The sequence below is a fragment of the Labeo rohita genome, chromosome 3 (genome assembly GCF_022985175.1).
Source record: "Labeo rohita strain BAU-BD-2019 chromosome 3, IGBB_LRoh.1.0, whole genome shotgun sequence".
In the NCBI taxonomy this organism is placed as follows: Eukaryota; Metazoa; Chordata; class Actinopteri; order Cypriniformes; family Cyprinidae; genus Labeo; species Labeo rohita.
In genome coordinates this window covers 26,918,909-26,942,120 of record NC_066871.1, presented here as the reverse complement: position 1 = coordinate 26,942,120, position 23,212 = coordinate 26,918,909, and the positions used below count along the sequence as shown (strand labels likewise).

General features: G+C 38.3%; 1 protein-coding gene across 1 annotated transcript in view; it reads left to right on the top strand.

Annotated features, from left to right (window-relative positions):
* The window catches only part of fam171a2a (family with sequence similarity 171 member A2a), a 38,463-nt gene that overhangs the window by 9,270 nt on the left and 5,981 nt on the right, over positions 1-23,212 (top strand). Inside the window, exons 2-5 of the mRNA XM_051097759.1 lie at positions 4,508-4,735; positions 11,548-11,640; positions 21,072-21,230; positions 21,386-21,565. Coding sequence (XP_050953716.1) covers positions 4,508-4,735; positions 11,548-11,640; positions 21,072-21,230; positions 21,386-21,565 — 660 coding nt within the window. The remainder of the gene's footprint in view (positions 1-4,507; positions 4,736-11,547; positions 11,641-21,071; positions 21,231-21,385; positions 21,566-23,212) is intronic.

Here is a 23,212-nt window from a genome sequence, read left to right as displayed (position 1 = left end):
TATGTGAATGCATTCATTTGAATAGTGCATGTCACTTCAGCGACAGTAAGGTGTTTTATTCTAACAAATCAACTGAAACTATGTATTATTCCTTAGGTATGCGTTATGTTCTGGCCAAACCTTTACTTGCATTTGCTGCTGAGTGAGTGTTAATTTTGGACCCTGCTACCGCACATACATCAGTGCCTGTGTTTATTCAGCCCTCACAGTAAGGCTAAGGCCACACTGCCTTTATGTCTGAGACTCTGTAAGCATCCCAGCGAAACCCAGTGGTTTTGGCCAGCAAGGCTCCTGACAGGCAAACATTCCCCTTGGCTGTTAACACATCATCTGCCTGTTTGAAAAAACAACAGGGTGGTCTGGAACCCTCAGTGACACCAGGACCACCTGTCAACAAATTAATTACACCTTTTTGCCTTGGCGTAACTTGGAGATACAGAGTAGATATTTGTCTTGTAGGATTTCCCCACTCAACCATCTTTTCCCCAGTTTAACATTGACGTTACACTTGCCTGAACAATAAGGCTTTCTAATTGAAAACCCAATGGTGTCATTGTTTGGCAGTGGAACACATTTACAAGAGATGGAGAGAGGAAGAGATTCACAAATCCTCCAGTTAAGCACTAGCAACAGCACCAACACAATTTTGGCTACTAAAGAGGCAAATAAAAGCAAAACTGATTGGTTAATATTGATAATTGTGCTGTTTGAAATGTTTATGGCCAATTAAGCATTACTGAGAACACATTTCAGCAGGGTAGAAATGTTTGTTGTTGTTGTTGGAAATGTTTATTATTCAGAAGTGAGACTGCAAAGTTCTGGCAAATGTCCCATAGTACTTCACTCAAAAGTGCTGTGGTCTCTGTTCAGTCTCATCAGCTGCCTATAACATAGACACTCAGCCTGCGGGGAAATGCTGCTCCTGACTGCCGCTGTGTTCAGGAGTGAGTGGAAGAGATTTCGCTCTCTAATACAAACAAATAATAAAGTGCTGTTTGTTTTAGAGACATGATCACAGTGGACAGGACTAAAAATAGAAAGAGTATAAAAATGTAGGCTTCTTTTCACCTTCCACTCAAAGGCAGATAAATACTGTGCTTGCCAAATTTGTGTTTTAGTTTTCAGTAAACATGTGGGTCTAGTAAAATAAAAGTTATTCTGTGAGTTGGAGAACTTTTATGTCGCAGAAAAATTTCCTGGATTATTTGCGCCTTGCACTTCGGCTTAAACAATAGACAGGAAGTGAAATTGTGTACAGGAAATCCCGGTGGTTGAGTGGAAGTGAAGATTCTTTGAATTCTGTTAATGTTCCTCTGAGGAATCATGAATGTCTCAATGAACTGAATTTATGGTTTTATGAAAAAATATATATTTATATATATGTAATGTGTCTGTGTGTGTTTTATTAAAGGGGTCATCGGATGCCCATTTTCCACAAGTTGATATGATTCTTTAGGGTCTTAATGAAAAGTCTCTAATATACTTTGATTAAAAATTCTCAGTGATTTTGTAAAACAACACCCTTTTTATGAAAAATGAGCTCTGCAAAAATCATCTCATTCTAAAGGGTTGTTCCTTTAAATGCAAATGAGCTCTGCTCGCCCCGCCCCTCTCTTCTCTCTGTGGAATGACGATCTTGTTTACTTTAGCTGCATTTAGCCACGTTTAGCAGCTAAACTTCCTAACTACCACGTTATAAGGAAAGGCGATCGCAAAGATTCATACAAAAACGCTTATACATACTTCTGCTGTAAGTGAAGCTGGATCATGAATTATTCGCGCGAACATAGACGGATATATGTAGATCGGGAGGTGCATTCCATTCACAAACAAACGTAATCTTCTGCATCTTCAGCGGTTCAGATGTCGGGAGTAAATGACGACCACTATGTTCATTATTACATCCAGCAACACAACACCTCAATCGCTCAATCTGAGATATTCTTATCTAACTTACATCCCTGCTTCGGCATTGAAACAAGGAAAGTTACTGCACTGTGACAGCTGGTCTGAGGTATCATGGGAGCGGCCTCTGTGGGTGTGACGGCACACCGACAGGCATCTGAGAACGGCTCGATTTGAAAAAGGGGATGTTATTTTTACAGATTAATTAAAAACCACTGCATGGATTTTTATCATTATAGGGTAGATTTGTACATACACTGCCAACACACATTAATGTTCAAACAACATGTAAAAGTGAACTTAGCATCCGATGACCCCTTTAGGATATCTTAACAAGCCAGCTGTTTTCTGGATATTGTCCTTCTCCGTTCTAGTCCTTCTTGCTTCATTGAGTTTTACTACTTTTACTATGCATGATATTATGAAAACAAGGTAGCCAAACAGTTCTGTAAGGGAATATGACCTTTTCTGTTCATGCAGGTAGATTCTGCCTCTGTATGATTCATATGGGTTGTTTGAATATTATCATCACTGGTGTGCGATTAGATCTGCAGCGCATGTTTGGTTCAAAAGATCTTATTTTCTGAAGCGAACTTGTGTCCCCTCGCCAGGAAATGCAGGGACCCATTTTTTCCCACAGTTAGCCTGCTGACATCTCCTAGTATCCATGGTAACATGCATCAATTGACCCATTTAGAATCAAAAGAACGAGAGGTTCTGAAGGACGCTGCAGCATGCGAGCGTGAACAGGACGTGAAGCAAACACTGCATAAACGGCGTGGTAAACTGTTCTGGTTGGGTAAACATGACTTGTTCCTGACTTGTCCTCATGGAGTAAAATGTTCACTTTTCTCACAGAACAAAATGGTCAATGAACTTAAAAACTCTATTTTAATGTATTTACTGTAAATATATACAATTGAATGTGCCCTGAACAAACCTCATTTACCCAGATACAAAAAAAAAGAATAAACAAGGCAAAGACTTGCTATCTTCCTGGCCTGTTTACATGTCTCTGACTGTGCCCTTGTAAAAGTTCTGGGGGGGATGAACCAGGTCATCCATTTCGAACAGTAAGCACATGTCCAGGAACTCAACTAGACAGATTTGCTGCATTTGCCCAGTGTCAATCGAACATGGTGGCAGACATTCTGGCTCACTAAAAGTGGCTCAAAGGCTCTTCATGCTTTCGGGTCTTCAACAAACCAGAGTAAACAAACCAGAGTACTTAACGTGTCGGATCGGGACAAACACTTCTAAACATAGTCATCTCATCTGTTGAATGTAGGCCACTGAGTCTAGAGGTGTCTAACATAAACTTTTAGCAAATGTGTTGTTAAAACTTGACTGGACTAAATTTTAAAAGTCTCTAATATTGGATGGTAATTATATACTGTGCATCCCTATATAAATCTATTCCAGTGGTATTTTAGTTAGTTTGTTCACCCCCATTTTTGAACATAGCTATGAAAGGGCACTTTGTGCAATACTTGGATCTAAACTTAAATTGTTATAATTCATGAACACATACATTTTCTAATATGATTTTAAAGTACCATTTCCATGTAATGCAATGTCTGGTTTTAAAATGGCTTTAACATGATGAATTTTGAGGTTTTAATCTTTCAGTTGATATATAATTTATAATGATCTCTAAAACGTGATAGGGAAAAGGGCAACAAAAAAAACAACTTTTTGTGACAAAGGTTAGAACTCCTGTTAGGATAATATTTGAAATTAGATTTTATTGTTATACTTTTCTGCATTCATTTTATCTTTAGTGAGAGTTTTAGTAGTTTTGTAGTTTTTGTCATTTTTAGTATTTTTGTTTTTTAGTAATGTGTCTATATACATACATGAACGGACCCAACCTGAAAAAAACTATCGGCATGGATTTTTGCAGATAACCGATAGTTCCGCCAATCAGCTATTGGTGCCGATTAATCCCACCTAACATTAAAGTTTTTAATTATACATTTATATTGCAATAATAATATATATTTTATATTATATATTTTTATCCCCAGAAAACAATTCTCAATTATATATGATTTTCTGACCAACATGATGTCATACTGCTCAAACTCCCCCCCCCCCCCCCCAAAACTGTCCCATATTAGCATATTTCCACCCTCAGTCAGTTGTATGCGCTCGAGCAGTCGTAGCGACAACAATGTCTCGGAAGCAATGCAGGTGTTTTGTAGTTGGATGTAAAAGTGAACATAGGAGCCTTAATTTTCTCCTGACATCAGAGCCACTGAGGACGCAGTGGATTAGTTTTGTCTTTGATGGTAACGCGCCTCCAAATACACAAAAAAAATGGAAGAGGGGGCGGGGTGAGCAGTAGCTCATTATCATTTAAAGACGCATGCACCGAAACGGGAGCTGTTTTTTGATAAGGTAAAAAGGGTGTTGTTTTACTTGACATTTGAGGTATTTTAATCAAAGTATGTTGCAGAGATTTCAAGAAGAACCTACAGAATCATACCAACTTGTGGGCATCAAAAATGGGCATCAGTATATTCAGAGCTAACTGTATTAAAGTGATATTCTTTTCATAAAGGAACAGTGTTTAAAAAGCCTTGAATTCTTGTTTTCACAGAGGTGCTGATTAAAGTCCAGGTGTTTGACAACAGCGACCTGTCACCCCTAAAGGAATCCACAGTTCAGGTGTGTGGAAACCAGACCGTCTTAGCATCCAGTCTTGCAGGAGGAGATGGAATTGTCACACTTACGTTCCTGTACCGGCCTGGAACATGGGTCATCGTCACGGCATCAAAGCACGGATTTGTCACAAACTCGGCACCCTGGCATGCCAGCCGCATCCCGCGTGAGTACTTCCTGTACTGCTATAGGACTGAACATTTTTGACATAGTGTCAGGGGAAGCCTGCAGATTATTATTAGAAACAGAGTATTTGGTTTCATTCTGAAATTCACACATATTAACCGGTCTTCCTGTCAAAACTGCTAGAGCAAGACCAGTTGGTGTTTATGGGCTTCTATGGAATCATGTTAATCCCTTATTAAAAATGAGGGGTACAGCTTAAGCATTTGCGTGCAGATTAAAAGGTCCCTGGTTTCAATCTAGATGCCCTAAATTTTAGCATTTAATTAGGTTGCTTTTGAGTAACCTTGGAAGGAAACACAAAAATTAGTATCCAGTAACCCCTGATTTATATTCCGTATTTAGCACACGCTTTTATTCAAAGTGCATTGAAAGTACACATTATTGGTTTATTAGCCAGTACATTGTCGTTTCAAGTGCAACCGCTAGCATGATGACATTTTTGCTCATGGCCTCAGTGAACTTTCCAAATCTGATGAGTGATTTGCGATTTGTTGGCCACATCCTATTATTTAGATGAACCATCTAGATCTGTAATCCAGATGGAGTTTTGCACACAAATGGACAGGAATGTTAAACAACACTGGCTGGGGTGTGGAGCGTGCCGAGCCGCGTTGTGATACCTAGCAGCTGTTCGGAGTCGGGCCCCAGACGCTCATGTCCTCTTTTGACTCTCTCGCTCTACGATTGGTGTAATTTTATTTGCACAACAGCGTGTTCTCCGCCGCCCCTCTCTCCACCCAAACCCCACCCAGTTATGCGGTCAGACCTCTGGGGAGGGGAGGCAGTGAAATCATGTATTTCAGCATAAAGCTGTCTGTACAACCAGCTGGAAGCCACTTAGCCAGTGGGGTTACAGATATGGAGGCAGCCAGCAAATGGGGCTCCATGTCGTGCCAGACCAGCCAGCCTGGTGGATGAAGGCATCTTTAGTATGACTTTAGCCTCTTGGGGGTGCATTACAGACATTCCCATTGAGTCACACCAAATTAGGAGATGCTGTCAGAAATGTGGACGACCAAGACTGTGTAGATGAAATGAAGTTGAGGTAGAAAGGAAGTTTTTTAATTAATTGTGGGGACAGATTAGACGAAGGTTAATTATTTTAAGATTAAGATACTATGCCTGAGGTCTGCGGGATATTAAATATTTATAAGGGCGTTTCCTCCTCAAAATATTGGATGAGAAAAAATTCATAGTAAAAAAAAAAAAAAATGCAAGTATTACAAAACATGACCAAAAAAGTGTATAAATCACTAGTTTTTCTAAAGAAACATTGTCTAACAGCAACAGCATCATGTAAAGTTACAGCAAGAGTCTGCTTCTCTCTCGCCTTCCCTGAGCCCATTGTGTTTTAACAGACCCCTTAAAGTGTGCATTGAGTTTAGTGGGGGGGTAATTGAGAATGAAGGGGGGAAAGTCACATGAGAGGAGGCAATGCCTCCCATCACAATATGATTGGAAATGACTGGTTATGTTCGGCTGTGATTGGTTTGTGTGATGAATCCCGCCATTTAAATGAAACTTTAAATGGCCTGAAAATATGAATTATGTGTGTGTGTTTGTTTGTTTGTTTTGTGAGCAAAAATTAAAGCTCACTTGTTGAAATTAAAGGTACATCTATGCATCTGTGACCATTATTTACCAAGTTTTGATGACTAATGATCCAATAAATAAATAATGTTTATTATTTTATTTTTTTATTTTAATGTGCTATTATTTGGCCATTAAGTTTCTTAACAACACAGTTCCTTGCCAGTAGACTTGTATTCTGGCTGCTTCTTGTGTCACGAAATATAATTGGAAAGTAAAGTTGGAGTTAATGAAGATTTTCTCCACAAGCTCTCAGTTTGATGTACTTTTGTTCAACTACTCTGTTTTGGTTCTGCCATGTGTTTCTTTCTTTCTTTGTTTTTTTTTTTTTTCCCCCAGCCATTTAACCTTTAAAATATTTAAAATATTACAACAATATGAATACATATGAAATGAAATATGAAATATTTTTCATAAAATATTTTATACATAATAACACTAACTAACACAGTAAAACAATAAAAAGCATGATAAATATAATTAAAAACACATGACTTATCTGTTTTTGCAAATAAACATGTATATATATACATATATACATATATATATATATATATATATATATATATATATATATATATATATATATATTTCATTGGTATGTGGTTTGCTAACAGCACATGCCGGTGATGCCAGAAATGGCTGTAATAGTACTTCTAGTTGACAAAATCCTTTTAATTGGCAGACTCATGTTTTCATCTGGATGGTTGTTTTAATGCAGGGCAGATGGATTACACGACTAGCAGGGGTGTGACAGCTGTGCAGAAGTGACGGGATGCCAGTCATTTGACCGATGACAGTGCGTCAGTCTGTACTTCAACCCCAGACTGCATACTAAACATCTCATAGTAATTAGTGGTCAACCGACATAGATTTTTTTATAACTGATACCACTTATATGCATAATTTTGTGCCCGATAACCGATATGCAGAACCGATATTTATTTACTGTTATAAAGTGACTGAGTGAAGTAAGTCCATACTTCACTTTGGTTTTTTCTCCTTTCAGTCATCTTAAAAAGTGTTACAGCAAAGCAAGAAAGTAGGCTATGCTTTACCTTTGCACGCCGTTGTTGTCAGGTCTCACCTCAGGTGATTCTCAAAATACCCACACAGCGTTTATCAGCATTTATTGGCGTTTATCTGTGAACCCGTTATTACAAAACCGATAAATGTTGTTTGATAACAAAGTTTCGGGATGGGCACGATCAGATAATCAACTAATTCAGCACAGGTGCAACTCGTCTAGCTAATCATCCAAACTAACACAAGTCATATATATGCACACAGCCGACTTACCTCCGTCATTCGACTGTTTTTTGGCATCCCCCCTCCACCCCAACTCCTCACTCTTAATCTGTCCTCATCCTATACTTGTGATGGGGGGAGTTCTCTGGGTTCAGGCCATATTCCAGGCTCGGAGCCCTCCTCCAGTACAGCAGGCCAAAATATGCTTACTGTTTACTCAACCAGATTAGATGTAAGGGTGAACTCGTGAACCGATTATGGTGAAATGCTTAAATATTGGGAAAAATATCGCTAAATCGATATATCGCTCAATCTCTAATAGTAATATCACCATTTTTTTATATATGTGACTCAGCTTTCTGAAGGTTAGCATTTTCAAGTCTCATCTATTTGGTACTAAAGCCATCTGCCCCCCTCCAATCCTCCTCCCTTTTATCTCTTAGCCATACTGAAAAAGGGTTTCTAAAAAAAAACGGACAGTGTCGTGGAGTTTTAACTGTCCCCGCAGCACTTTGATAATCTGAGTGAGTCACGCGAACTCGGAGAGAGAGTGAGTCATTCTCACAGAGTGATGAAGCAGTTGCTCACGGCTCAGATTAAATCAACTGAAGTTGGGAACACTTGTTCTTTCCTCTATTGGCCTATCTCTCATTCCATTATGCCTTAACTGAATAACTCTTTTACTTATTTTAAAGAGCTCAGGATATGAAAATTGGATTTTGTGGCATTCAGCTTGAAGACCCAAAAGCACTTGTACTCCTAAAGGGAAAGGTCACTCTTACCCCCATGTCATTCCAAACCTATTTTGTACTATTTTACTTTTTACATTTTCATATTTAACAGTGTTATTAAATTTTTAGTGTTTTTACAAATTAACTGAGTGTTAGATGACCCTTAAATCTTGGCTTATAACAGATATTGTACCAATGTAGTGTCCACCCCTAGTCATGATTCTGGCTGAATTCTGTATTATCAAAGCAGGGGGTATTAGATGAATGTATAGATATGTATTGTGTTGTCACAATGCTGCAGAAGATAACCAAGGTTACAAATGATGTAAAATGAAACTACACAATGCCAATGCAGTACCCTCCCTCTCTTCATACGCACTTTTCTTTCAGCTTCTAGCTAATGCAATGTGGGCAGTATTGTTGTCGCTGCCTCTATTTTGTGTGCATACCTACCAAGCAGAATATTAAAGAGACCAGAGCCCCTTCTGTTCAGGGCATCTGTGCTGTGCGTGCGTGCTTGTATGCATAACTGCACGGGTGTAAATGTGCATGAATCGGCTGTGTCATGTTTCTTACAGGGACAAGCTTCTTTAATGTCAGAGCTGGGAAAAATCGAAGGGAATGTACTGTGCACTTGGGTCCTAATATCTTCTGGTGGCCTGTTTAATATAAGCAGACAGTCCCTATAGAAACTGATCAAACTTGATTAAAGCTTGATTAAAATCATGTTCTTATAAAATAAACACTCGAAAACATGAGGTGTGGGTAGGCAGGGGGCACATTTCAATGTGCCATAGCAGATGGGAAATGGACACAGAGGATTTGTGCTCCCAGCATGCAACAGTCTTCTGGAGCACTGCCAGCATATGTCCTCCTGCCCATAGAGGAGCAGTGAAGGGTGAGGTACATTTAGATTAGCTGACAAAGATGGATGTTGTTGGCACTGTAGTTTTAGTGCAAGAAAATGTACAACCAAAAAAAGACTTTTAAAGGGATAGTTCATTAATTACTTTGATCAGTTACTCACCCTCATGTCGTTCCAAACCCAAAAGACCTTTGCTCATCTTCAGAGCACAAATTAAGATATTTTTAATGAAATTCAAGAGCTTTCTGACCCTGCATAGACAGCAATGCAACTGATATGTTCGAGGTCCAGAAAGGTAGTAAGGACATCAATAAAACTGTAATGTTATGAAGGTATGAGAATACTTTTTTTTTTTTTTTTTTTTTTTTTTTTTTTGGGCAAATAAAACAAAAAATATTTTTCTCTGATTTAATCAAAAATATTCTAATTTGTAAAATGAATGATGAACGAAGATGAACAAAGGTCTTCCGGGTTTAGAACGACATGAGGGTAAGTTATTAATGATAACTTACGGTGAACTATCCCTTTACGTTAAAGAAATATTTTAATGTTGGCCTCTCTTGTTTAACATGATATGCAAAAAGCTCTAATTTTTATGTTTAGATGTCTGTCCTCTGGACAAAATAAAAACAAATGATCCAAAACAAAGATCCACTGAAAGCCAAAGTAGCTAATGGTCTGGTAAAGTTTGACAGGAAGTAATACAGCTGCAGCTTTATCTCAGATGTTGTCAGGTTGTTATCAAAGGCTCGTTTTGAAGTGAGATCACGGGTTCCTGCTGTGTTGCAAACCTGAGGATTGACCATGCTGAGTCATGTCTCAACACCTGTGAGCTAGCAGCTACATCTGGTGAACTACTGTATATTCCCACAGGAAATACAAAAGACTTGTGTTCTCCAGGGTCAATGATCCCTGAAAATGAAACGGACCGTTTGATAGTTTACTGATTTAGATGAACACGAAAGAACAACAGCATACAAATTATGCTAAGTAAGATGCAGTAAGACCAAACCCTGGTCCTGGAGTACCCCCAACAGTACACTTTCTTATCCGACTTACCCATTTCAGGTCTTTGATGCCGTGTTTACACCTAAAAGGGATAATTCACCCAAAAATGAAAATTCCTTCATTAATTACTCACTCTTATGTTGTTCCAAACCCATAAGACCTTTGTTCATCATTGGAACACAAATTAAGATATTTTTGATGAAATTTGAGAAGTTTCTGACCCTGCATAGACACTGCAACCACTGCAGTAAGATACTAAGTAAGATTCTTATCACCACTGTTGGAAAAAGAAATTAGAAATACGTAATATTTTGTGGAAACCATGATACTATTTTCATGATTATTGCACAAATAAAAAGTTCAAAAGAACAGCATTTATTTGAAATAGAGATGTTTCGTAATAATATAAATAGGGATGTTCCTAAATCCAAAAAGAGTTTCTGGAAAGGAAATGACATGTACTACAGAACCCCTAAAGGGAATAAATAAAAGATGGGAGGACAAAATGTATTTGCAATTGCAAATATATCGTTGGGTAATTATACTGTATATAAATCGCAGGCATCCAGGAGCCACTATTAATATGCGGAGCAATGAAATCCCTTTTGAATGTGCGCTCGCTTTTTACTTTCACTTTCAAGATTTGCGATTACACATACTCTTGTGTGTACTACGGAACGGCAGTACTTACCACACATTTTACAAGATCGGGTGTTTGTCAGTGGTGCTCAGGTTCTTCAAATCATTCGCCATCATCTTATTAGTCATCTCTCCTTAGTCTGTTTATGTCTAAAGTGAAATTTATGTACTGCAATGTAACTGGCTACACTCTTAAAAATTAAGGTGCTTCACGATGCCATAGAAGAACTTTTTCTGTCTAAATGGTTTCATAAAGAACCTTTAACATCTGAAGAACCCTTCAGGTGGCGAAAGAAGGTTCTTCATATTATAAAAAGGTAAGAAAGAGATGGTTCTTTAACGAACCTTTGACTGAATGGTTCTTTGTGGAACCAAAAATGGTTCTTCTGTGGCATCGCTGTGAAGAACCTTTTTAAAGCACCTTCATTTTTTTAGAGTGTACTGTTAGCAAGCGGCTAACGATGTCCCTTTAGTGGCTCCATAGAAAACATTATTTGTTTTCAGTGGCTTTCCAAATACGAATTCACTATTCAGGCACATCCCTATTTATATATGTCTTTACTTTTTCACTTCACTTTTGACTTTTGACCATCCTTGCGGACAAAAAAGTATTTCTTTACAGAACAAAAGCAAAAAAATAATTCTAACCTCAGATATTTAAATGGCAGTGTACTTATGCCTGTTTTTGTTTCTCTCTCACTTGTGTTTCAGTATACGCCTCCGTAAGTCTGTACTTACTTCCCCAGAGACCAGCCACTCTCCTGCTGTATGATGATGTGGTGCAGTTCCTGTTGGGTTCTCCAGGTAAGTTCTTTTCTGTTTTTTTAGGCCTAAAGTGACAGTTCATTCAAAAATTAAAGTTCTGTCAGCATTGTTTTTTTCTTCCAAATCAGTTTGACTTGACTGACTTCAATGGAACATACAGGTAGATACTGAGAAATATCTCAAATGTTTTTTACAATGAAAGCCAATGGGTTCAAATATTGTTTAACCATAGCTTTAAAGAGCATTTACTATTACCACTCTAAATCTTTTCTAAATCTTTTTTTTTTATAGTGCTATGAAAAGAGAAAAGAGAATTAATAGGGAGAGAAAGGGATCGGGACATCACAGTTTGGGCTCATACCTATGACACCCATATGAGTACCACCATTTTTCAGTAGATTTGACTGCTGCTTTATGACTGTCTTTAATACGGGCTTACTGATACTCTGGCGGCTGATCCAGACTATGTGTTCCACATGGTTAGCTTGGAATCTGAGATCCGAAAGGAGCTCCATTGATTCACACACATCCTGCGGTGGTTACATGTGCAGATTTGTGAAACTGCTGAGTTGGTCGTTTAATAATCAGGCTAACACTAACACATTTCTCAAGAGCTGCCAATAAGCAGGCGCAATTTAACCGAGACTGGACGCGGTGCCTGCTAGCTATTTTACCACGTTGCACGCTCAATAAATGTCATTAAGATTTACAAACATTATCAAATGACACATTCGCTTTGGAAAGAGGTTGTTTCCTCTGGCAACATAAGGAAGATTTAGAGAAACTGCTGCCTGTGTTGCCTGGGTGGCTTGTGTGTTTTGCAGTGTCAGTCAGGTGTTTAATAGAGAGTGTTATGGCTCAAATTACGGTTGTGGGAAAGTGACTTTTAGTTGAATGCTTTCTGGGTGGGAAGTGATTTTACCCAGTGGACTGCTAAGTATGATGTAATGTGCATCATGCAAACTTGAATATCAAAGCCATGCATATCCTCGCTCTTTATCTCTCTCTCTCTGTGTAGGCATCCTGACGCAGCTCGTTCTGCCTGATCTTTATCAGTTTAATGAGCTTGATCTCTGTGTGCATACAGGGGTATAGCTGTGTGTGTGGGTCCCTGATGTGCTCAGTGATTTTAGTTAAATGCACTTAAATGGTGCAGTGTCCTCCCAATCCCACTTCTGCTGACAAGCCAACAGATTGCTCTTGTTCTCTCTTCACATTCGATCACATTCTCTCGCTCTAGAATACCATCAGTGTCTCCAAGCTGTTCCAGAGATAAATGGGTAACTTGTTGAGTCCAGCACAGAAAAAGGCCTCGCTGACTGATTTAGACATTTTAATAAGGGTGTAAAGTCCTTGAGTAATTGTACATTAGTGTACCAAAGTATTAGGTTTTTTTTTACCTGACTTGATTAATCCTGAAACTGGATACTTTGGCAGGAAGCCAAAGATGCTTTATTCTTTTAGCACTTTCCATCTAATTAATAAGCTTAAACTTAAGTTTTATTTAAGCAGCCAGTGAAATAAAACAGTATATGTAATGTAACTGGCCACAGCTATGGTCCTTTGTCCAGGAAGTGGCATCACATCCTGTTGTTGACCTACAGCTGAATATACATGAACTTGAATGGACTTTCAACAGTCAGCAATAAACAACTATATTTTTTTGTATTATTTAATATTATGGAACTTAAAAATATTTTACATTTATTTTCATTTACTTAAGTAAATTTTTTTTGTCTAATATTTATATTTTTTAAGCTTTATTTCAGTTACCAAAAACTAAATTTGTTTAGTTTTATTTAAGAATAACAACACTGCTGTTAAATTAGTCTCAGATAATTGCAGGATACTGGTTTCAGTTTTAACATTTGATGTATCTTGAATAGGGGTTGACCGATTATCTGCCTGGCTGATTATCGGCAATGATATTAACCATTGTATCATTAATTTTCAAAAACGATTTGCCAATTAAAATAATTTAAAAGCATTTAAAGAACGTTTTTTTGTTATTTTTAATTTTGATGTTAATTTTCATTTTTGCACCAGAAATTTATATCGGATCAAAATATCGGTTATCTGTCACTTGATCAGTAATAATCGGTAACATATCAGTCGACCCCTAATCCCGGACAATTACATAATCAGGTATTGAGAAATTTTAAATTAAACAGGTTGCTTTATGGTTTTGTGTGTCAAAGCTACTGTAGTGATAATATAGGCTAGTGTTGTCACGATACCAAAATTTTGACTCTGATACAATACCCGACTAAAATATCTCGATACTACTACTGAACTGATACTAGAACAAAAACATAGAACGACAGGTAAAGTATAGGAATAATAGATTATCCAAATGGAATTTCTTAAAAGTTTAACAAAAATTACATATTAAGGCCCTACAAAATACATTTTATTATTTTTCTCAAATTCAGTTTTTGATCAAATTCTGTAAATAAATTCAGGTAAATAATTGTGAAATAAATTCAGGTTAATACTTTTTTATGGTAAATATTCCTTAAATATTGTTTTAATAATATTTCTATTGGTAGTAGTAGTAGTATCATTACATTAAGTAATATTTTGTCAAGTTAAACCAAACTTTTATTTTGACAGGTTTTGTCTCTATGTTTCTGTTTGTGATATGAGAATGTTTTTTTTTTTTTCTCCTCAAAAGTAACGGTAAAATGCTCATGAACTGACTCTAGTGTTTACTGTATGTTTAATGATTTTCAGGCAGAGGCTGAAAACACAGTATGTGTGTAGTCCATTCATTCATATAAAGACACAGAGAATGTGCAGGATTCATATTTAAATCTGTGATATTCAGTGTTATACAGTAAATTCTGTTTTTATGACTGGATCTCACGATTCTGGTCACGTTTTCCGCTTTACTTTAATCATAGGACCCTAAATAAATAGTGTTAATACGGCTCTTGTCAAAATGCTTTTAGAGTGCTGGTGCTCAGGGTTGCCAGGTTTTCACACTAAAACCAGCTCATTTGCTACTCAAAAGTAGCCCAGTCGCGTTAAAAATTGCGGGGGATACAATTTTTTTGTCTGCGTTTCTCTGGGAAATTCGTATTTCAGAGGCTAAATATGATGTTATTGGGGTCGCTTCAACCCGCAGACATCAAAATCAACCCGCGGCAACAGTGTTAAAGTAGCCTAATTCTTGCAGACTTGGCAACACTGCCAGTACTAGTAAAATGCAGAATCATACCATTTTTTAAAGCAGGGTATCAGGATACCTTTTTAGTACCGGTATCGTGCAACACTAATATAGCCTTTTTATCTCTTGATTTCAAATGCTTGTTTCTAAAGGTAGGAATAATATTTTCTTTGACTGAACATTTTTAAATACTATACTGTAATTCTAATATGTATTGTATTTACTAGAGCAGAAGTTGAAGTATAGAATTGTCAGATAAATTGTAAGAAAGTTATTTTGTTTTTATCTTTTATATATATAAGGAATGATTTTTATTGATATATGAAGTTAAGTAAATAAGTATGTTTAAGCATCCATTTAAGTAGTATTGCACCATCCACCCTCAGAGAACAACATGATGCTTACTGAGAGCAGTAAACGGAGATCAGGACTCACACTAGCGTGTTTTTTTTTTTTCATGCCTCAAAACCCATTACCATGGCAACTTTGGCAGTGGCAGTAGAATGTGCATTTTGCAACAGGAGGGGGTTATTATTAAAGTGTTGCATATCTGTTTCTGTTGCGTGGGAGGAACGTGTCATGTAAAACCTGATCTGCGATCTGCTAATCTATCAATGGGGGTTTGCTGCTGACCACTGTTGTAAAGAGCTTGTTAACGCCTCCTGTATTAAGAAAACCCATGCACAATACAACATGTGCCTTAATTGTTTTGTTCAAACATTTGTATTTGTTTGAGTCGGGTTATGTTTTTTGGCAGTCAAACAAATGTACAGACAGTAACAGCCTAAACTCTGAGCTGTGGTGTGGGTGGATTTTTGTGCTCACAGCATGCCAGCCTGAAAAGAAGTCACTCAATTGATTTGGGCTTCAGGGTTTGTTTAGAAACATGCAAATATAAATGGTAAAAGTAAAATTTTGAACAGGCACTAGTGCATTGCTGTGTTTGTATATCTGGGTGTTTTAGGTACATTTTAATTAGTGTGAATTCAGAATAATGCTGGATGAAACATTAAACTTAATTACAATTTTTGATACACTTGTCAATATTTGCAATGAATACAACCACTTAACAAAAATCTATTATGACGGCCCTATCTCTAGTTAAATCTACTGCATAAATCAGTCTCTTCTTCATTTTTTCCATTCTCTGGCCAAGAGGGGCATTATGTTTTCCTCTCCCAACAGAGCTCAAGCACATCTGTAACTGAGAACATGTGCAACGAAGAGAGAGATGAGAAATGTCTCCCTTGACTAGAGAGAGAGGCAGGGTAAGAGAGGAGGGAAGTGTTTTTCTGAGAATAAACTGGTGAGAATCAAGCGGGAGTGTGAGGTGAATGTAAATCTCCTGAGACCTGCTTGTATGAACAGCTTTCAGGCACAGGGCCTACTGAGATACAGATAGCTATTGAGTCATTCTTCCTGCTGTAAATAAGACCATTGACAAAATAGCAGTCTGCAGGTGATCTCCATAGAATTGACATCATTCAGATGTTGGTAATTATATGACTTAATGTGGTTTTCCAGTGTGGCTTACATGCTTAGAAAGGGAACAGCTCCTTTTGATAGACAGCTAGTCTCGAGTACTGAATAAAGATTACATAAGAAATTCTTTGGATGAACTAACTGACTGCTGTGGGGGTGGGAGGTATGACCAGAATCATATTTCATAGTATATTTTTAATAACATTTCATACTGATCACAGTAATAGTATGCATCACAAAATATATGTGCAGTTCAATGAAAAATTGTTTATATTTTAACAACTGTGTGACAAAGCCCTTTTTTTAAAAAAAAATGAACTAAATACTTTGCAAATTAAATAAATGAAATGTACTTTCGAATTTATATTACTGGCTGTGACCGATAATAATGGTTAACTTTTCTAAGGTTGCCAGATTGGGCGGGTTCCCGTACGGATAAAAACTGGCTTGGGCGGGTAGACAACATTTGGGTCAGTCTGGCAGTTTTCAAACATCTAAATTGTATAGGTTAACTGGTTAACAAACAAAACCCAACTGCATCCAATCAGTCATCATGATGTTATTAAACACACACGCCCACTGAGAGATGTTGACGTTGCCTGCCGCACTTTTAGCCAGTCACAAGGGATCAGCAGACAGACGTGATGAGTCATGAGTGACAGGATTTAAGCGTGATAAGAGATCTGATTTGGAATGTATATTCGAGTGATCACAATGCCAGAGTGGTAACTCGGTAAAGAGTGGGAGAGTGACTCAACTCTCAAAATGTGACTTACACCTATGGAGCGAGATGACACAAAGGCTCTAATATCATTGTAATTCTGAAATCAGAGCACAGTTGAATAATTTCACCAAAATTTAAACTGAATATGGGACTATATGATCAGGACATCTTTTAAAGGGTACATGCAAAATTCACTTTTGCATATAAATTCACGTTTGCATATAAATGTGTCTTAGCAGTGTGTGGACACAACTCTACAATGATAAAAATCCATTCACTCCTTTTTAGTGTTGTCACGATACCAAAATTTTGACTTTGATACGATACCTGACTGAAATATCACGATACTACTACTGAACCCATACTACAAAAAACTTAGAACAACAGGAAAAGTAATTTAATAATAGATGATTCAAATGGAGATCATAGTTATTCATATATTATCTATTAAAACAAATAATTTCATCCCACCTTCAAAAAAAAAAAAAATAATCACATGCCAGTGCCACTATACAGGATTATGGTGAACAAATACTGAGCCTACAGGTATGTAGAGATTATTACTATATTGGTAAATTAGCTTAAAGGATAAAGCCAAATCTTATTTCATGATATAGTAATTTTATTTCACAACAATAGTTATTTTTTGTTATATTATCTTTGTTATTAATAATAAGAACCTGAGAACCTGAATAAGATGTAAGTAACAAACTAAAGGACAACTACAATAAAAAGGAGCCCTATGAAATATGTTTTATTTTTTCCTAAATTCCATTTTAATTTTTCTAGACTTATCAAATTATCAAAAAGCATGTCTACTTAATTGAAATCATGAAACTTGCATAATTTAACAGCGATGTATTAAAAGTTTAACAGAAATTACATGTTTCTAAGGCCCTATGAAATAAATTTTATTATTTTTCTTAAATTCAGTTTTGTTTGTGAATCATATAGGGGCGGCAGAGGCTGAAAACACCAAGAGCATCACGCGTATGTGTATAGTAAACAAAACTATGCGTTTGCGCCATTCACTAACACAGACACGCAGAAATACGCCTCTTATTTAAATGGTTTCTTAAAGTACTGGTACTATTAAAATGTGACATCGTAGCTTTTTTTTTAAAGCAGCGTATCGCAATGCTTTTTAAGTACTGGTATATTGTGTAACACTACTCGTTTTTCTGGGTCATAGGCTGCAGGACGGAGGAGCAAGGAAATGAGAAAGCAACAATTTCAGTATTGAGAACCACCCTATCAATATCAGACACAGGCACTCAGCATTAACTCTCATTGTCTTCCTCAGACAGCTTGACCCCAAGGTCAGCAGTACTAATCTATAGCATTCAAACAGCCCTCTGTAGAAAAAGCCCACTGATGCTACTAACATCTATGGCTTTGTCATTTGAGGGAAGTGCACTTTAGTGATTTTTAAGGAGTGGTATGTCTCTTTGGTGAGCTGACTCCCTCAGGGCTTTTTTTTATTTTCTCAATCTAGCTCTATGTCTGACTTTAGAATGATGTGTGTCAGTGAACACTCCCCTTTGAACCAGAAAGGTTTCAGGTTTTGCTTCACTAATATTGGGACTGTTGAGGGGCTTTCGCACCGGAGGAACCTTTTTATAGTTCCTATATCTATTGTTGGAACTACCTGCTTTTTAGCGTGTTCGCACCACAGCAACTAGCAACGTATTTAGTTCTAGGAACTCTGTTTAAGGGGAACTAAATTAGCTTGTTCCTCAGAGTAAGGTCTAAAACAGTTCTATAGGAACTACCAGTGACGTAAGTGTATGCTGATTGGCCAAAAACATACAAAACACTGGCTACCTGGCATTTTTAAAAAGCCATGTAAACATACTCGATGTACAGGGGAAACGATAACGACATTTACCTGTTGCAGTGTTTTGTTCTTTTCTCAGTGTCATTGATCCCAGCAGGACCATACATCAATATAACGTCAGGTTGACGTTGGACTCCAATTTGGACACGTTACATTTTGGTTGAGAATGAAAATCGGGTTGATGTCAGTATATGACGTCAAATTTAATGTTGGATTTTGGTTACACAACCTAAAAACAAAAAAATATCAATGTCAGTTGATGTCGTTATTGGAAATCAAATTAACATTGACATTAGATGTTGAATTGACATTGAATTTTGGTCACCCAACATCACAACCGAAATTTACCCAAATATTAACACTTTATGACGTGTGCCTGCTGAGATATGTAACACTGCAAGTTGTCATAGAAGATTTTGTTTCTTAGCAGTTTCAATCGTGTAAATTGTGTGTTTATATTTAATCTCCATTGCCGTGAAACCCACGAGACACTACAAAAACAGCTCAGATCACGCATCCTCCATTCACTGGTTGTTGATGTTTGTAATTGCCGCGCATAAAGATGTCACTGTCAACCGCTTCAAAGTTCCTGCTGCCGGTGCGTATGCAACCAAGAAAATGGCCTGAGTGGGAAATTGGTTCTCAAGGAACCTTCCTGCTGGCTAGTTCCTAGAATTAAGTTCCTAAAACTATGCGGTGCAAAAACACCTTTGGTAGCACTTCCAAGTAAGCCCAGTTGCCCAACTAAAAGAGAATAAAGGAAACCTTCAAGTTTGGGGAGACACATTGATCAGTGATAAGAAATATATTGTTTTACATTTACTTTTAATGTTATCTGTAAATTGTAAGGAGATATGTTTTTATACGCTTCATACTATTCATGAAGCCAACTGGCATTTGTGATGTTTATCACTGAGCATCTCTTTGAGAGAAGGCAGTCCAATTGGCGAAGCCAACCACATGATTCTGCACATGAAGGGGATTCTCTATGCAATTCAAAATTCCCAAGCTCCTTAGGAGGCTTGCCAATTGGCGAGGCACCAGTCCCAACTAGACTGTTCCGTTCTTTTACTGCATAATCATAGTTTTTCGGTGTCAGGTTTACAAGGGGATCAACCCATCTGCAGCCCAATCCTTGTGCAATCCTAGAGGAATTGCAAGCATTGTTGGCCAGATGCTGTTGGAGTCCTTGTCATCATGTAAGATGCAAATCACTGCTAGTGCCACGGTATGCAATTAGGCTAAGAGTCAGAAACCTAAAGATATTTGTCAGTGAGTAGGCTATCACATTAGCCTTGCTTTTTATAGCCTAATTGAATCTCACGCTTGTCTCAAAGGCTAGTATTTATGTTTGTTTCTGTTGCTCAAAAAAGACCGTTAAGCAAATGGTATCTGGTTTAATTTTAGAGATCCCTGTGGATGGTTTGCACTGCATTAGTTTATCTCATCAAGAGCTGGATATGGTAAGTAAATAAATGAATAACTGTGACCAAAAGAGTTAACAAAAGAAGGAGTGTCACAGCCTGCCCACTTTCAGTGGTCCCCTAGCACTGCCATGCTATCCTGGATGTCTGGGCTGATCAGTGACCAGCTAACCCAGCACTGATTGGAGCAGACAGCCTACAGTGAGAGATACACGCTTATATTTTTAGGCCTTCTTATTTCCTTATTCCTATTTGCCTCTCGCACACTAAGCGAGCCAAGTGGAGGAGGGGAAGGGATTACTGCAGTGTGGATTCTGAGCTCTGTATTTTCCTTGTAAAATGTTTCAAGAAATTCTGAAGAACTCCATAGTCACCCCCATTCTGGGAAACATTGTCTTTATCTGTCTTGAGATTTTTTTTTGAATTATGAGCCCTGCCCCACAGATTTCACATAAAGGTACCTAGCAGTTCCTCTCTCTGAGAGGCAAGAGAGGAAAGCAGCTATAGCAGAGAAATGCTGAATCACTATAATGCTCATTAGAAAAGCAACATTGGTTAAAGGAAGTGGTTGTTGACAGAATCCTATAAAACTGCATTCACGAGTAAAACACATGGAAACAACAAACCCCAGAGCAGCTCATTATTAGGGCTGGGAAGCAATAACTGGTTCTTATTTAGAACAATAGTCATACAGAGCAGACATTGCAGTCTGATTTGTGAAATAGTTATGACTTCATTCTTTGTCATAACTGTAAATTCCTTACAATGAATTTGTCCATACTCACCATACCTGTAGATTTCCATTAAAGTCTTTTATAAATCCCTGTTGTCTAGGATCCCGGAGACAGCCGTGGGTACAGCTTCAGAGGAAAGCCATCCGACCACCCCTAAACACCTCCCAAATCACCCTCTCAGCAATGCTCACCTCTTCCCGCAGTCAGTATGAGCTTGGGGGCTTTCCTTACCCTCTTGCATTGGAAAACAACTCAACAGGTGAGTTTATCTGAACACCTCTTTAAAGAATTATGCTTCAGTGGAGTTACCCATGCATTTCTCATTGCATAGAATACTGCAGTAAACAGAGGCTTGTAACAGTGGCCTCATGGAGTTTAATCCATTTTTTGTTATTACTGTCTGCTTTGATTCAGGAATCAACAGTAGCTGGGTGGAGCTAACTGCTCTAGCTGCAATGTGTGCTCAGCTCACTGGGCCCAACGGCACTGAGGTCCAGGTGTCAGAACCCATCCACATCTCCATCCCCCTTCCTTCCGACTCGCCTCTCAAGACTGCCACCAGTGTCCCAGTATGGAGGTTTGAGGACAGGACAGGTAAACAACATTTAACAAAATTTGGATTAACCCTAAACAACAGTATGCAAATAGACAATTTTATCCAAAGTTACTCCTCACAGGGCTTACACTAAAAACTTTGTTATCAGGAGGATACGAACGCCCATTTTTGATGACACCATGTTATATCCATCCTTTTGCTGATCCAGATTTTAAACAGCCTAGTACCCAATAGTTCAGGGATGTCCAATCCTGCTCCTGGAGGGCCACTATCCTGTAGAGCAGGGATAGGCAACGTTGGTCCTGGAGTGCCGCTTTCCTGCAGAGTTTGAAAAAAACCTCACCTGTCTGTAGCCCTAGGAATTCTGAAGACCTTGATTAGCTTGTTCAGGTGTGTTTGATTAGGGTTGGAGCTAAACTCTGCAGGACAGTGGCACTCCAGGACTGACGTCGCCTATCCCTGCTGTAGAGTTTTCTCTTAATTAAAAACCTGATGTAACTAATCAAGGTCTTAGGGAATACTAGAATTTCCAGGCAAGTGTGTTGGGGCATGTTGGAGCAGCTCAACTCTGTAAGACAATGGCCTTCCGGAAAAAGAATAGGACACCACGGAGATAGTTCATGGAAAACAAGTCACAAAAGGCAGTTGGAGTGCTGGTTCAGAGCCAAAGCCTAGTTTCAAGTCAGTTCTTTGTTTTTCGACACCCAAAGAACCAGGAAAAGTGGTTCGTAAGTAGCACCAAAACATTTCTGTCTCTAGAAGTAATAACTGCTTCCGTCAGGGGCTGGGGGCGGGGTTACCGTGACCAACAAGACGAACAGAAACTCACCGTGTTTGGATGCCGATGTTGGTCCGCAAAGTCATTGTTGATATTAGGCTTGTCCAGGATGTGTCACGCTGTGCGAACCGGTCGGCATGTGGCGTTGAAGTGCAGCGAGACCAATTTAAATGCTTTTAGAATCATCTACTTGCGGTGCTTTGGTGTCATGCGCCGAACGGTCTGCGCGGCGCTGATGCATCTTGAGCAAGCCCTGGTGTGTTTGTGTTTGGTGCTGATGCATAGTTGCTGGGAAAGATGAGATGTATTCAGTGATGTAAGACCTGGCTCTGTGGTGGCTCTCTAGCCCGTGGATAAGCAAACCAGTACTTAAAAGGCTAGTCAGTTGAACAACTCCAAACATTAGCACTAGCTCTGAACTAGCACCCGGTTCCTGCTGGTGGAAAATGGGCCTATGAGGATTTGGAGTAAGATGACAAGGGCTTAACTTGACATTTGGTAAAAGTATACAAGAAGGAGAGTGAAATTGTTAAGAGAGGAGGAAAGATGGAGAAAGACATTGTGGAATTTCCAGATCTAGTTGAGAGCCATTCAGGCAGGTTCAGATCAAGCGAGAGCAGGTGAAGTGAGTGTGCAGTACAAATCAAAGAAAGCTGTTAGGTCTTCTCACACTGGAGAGATAATAGCCTGCCAATTCATAAAGCAGAAATCATCTCCAGACATTGACCCCGTCACGACATAGCTCCCAAAACAGGATGTGATTTAGTACCTGGCAAGCTTTATAGAATTCCCTAGATCCTTCACTGATGCCAGCTTAATAAAGAGAACAGCTTTGGTGGAAAAATCAATATGACTAAAAGAGGGCATCGGCTCACTTTCTGGCTTTACATTCAGGTCTTAGTTTTCC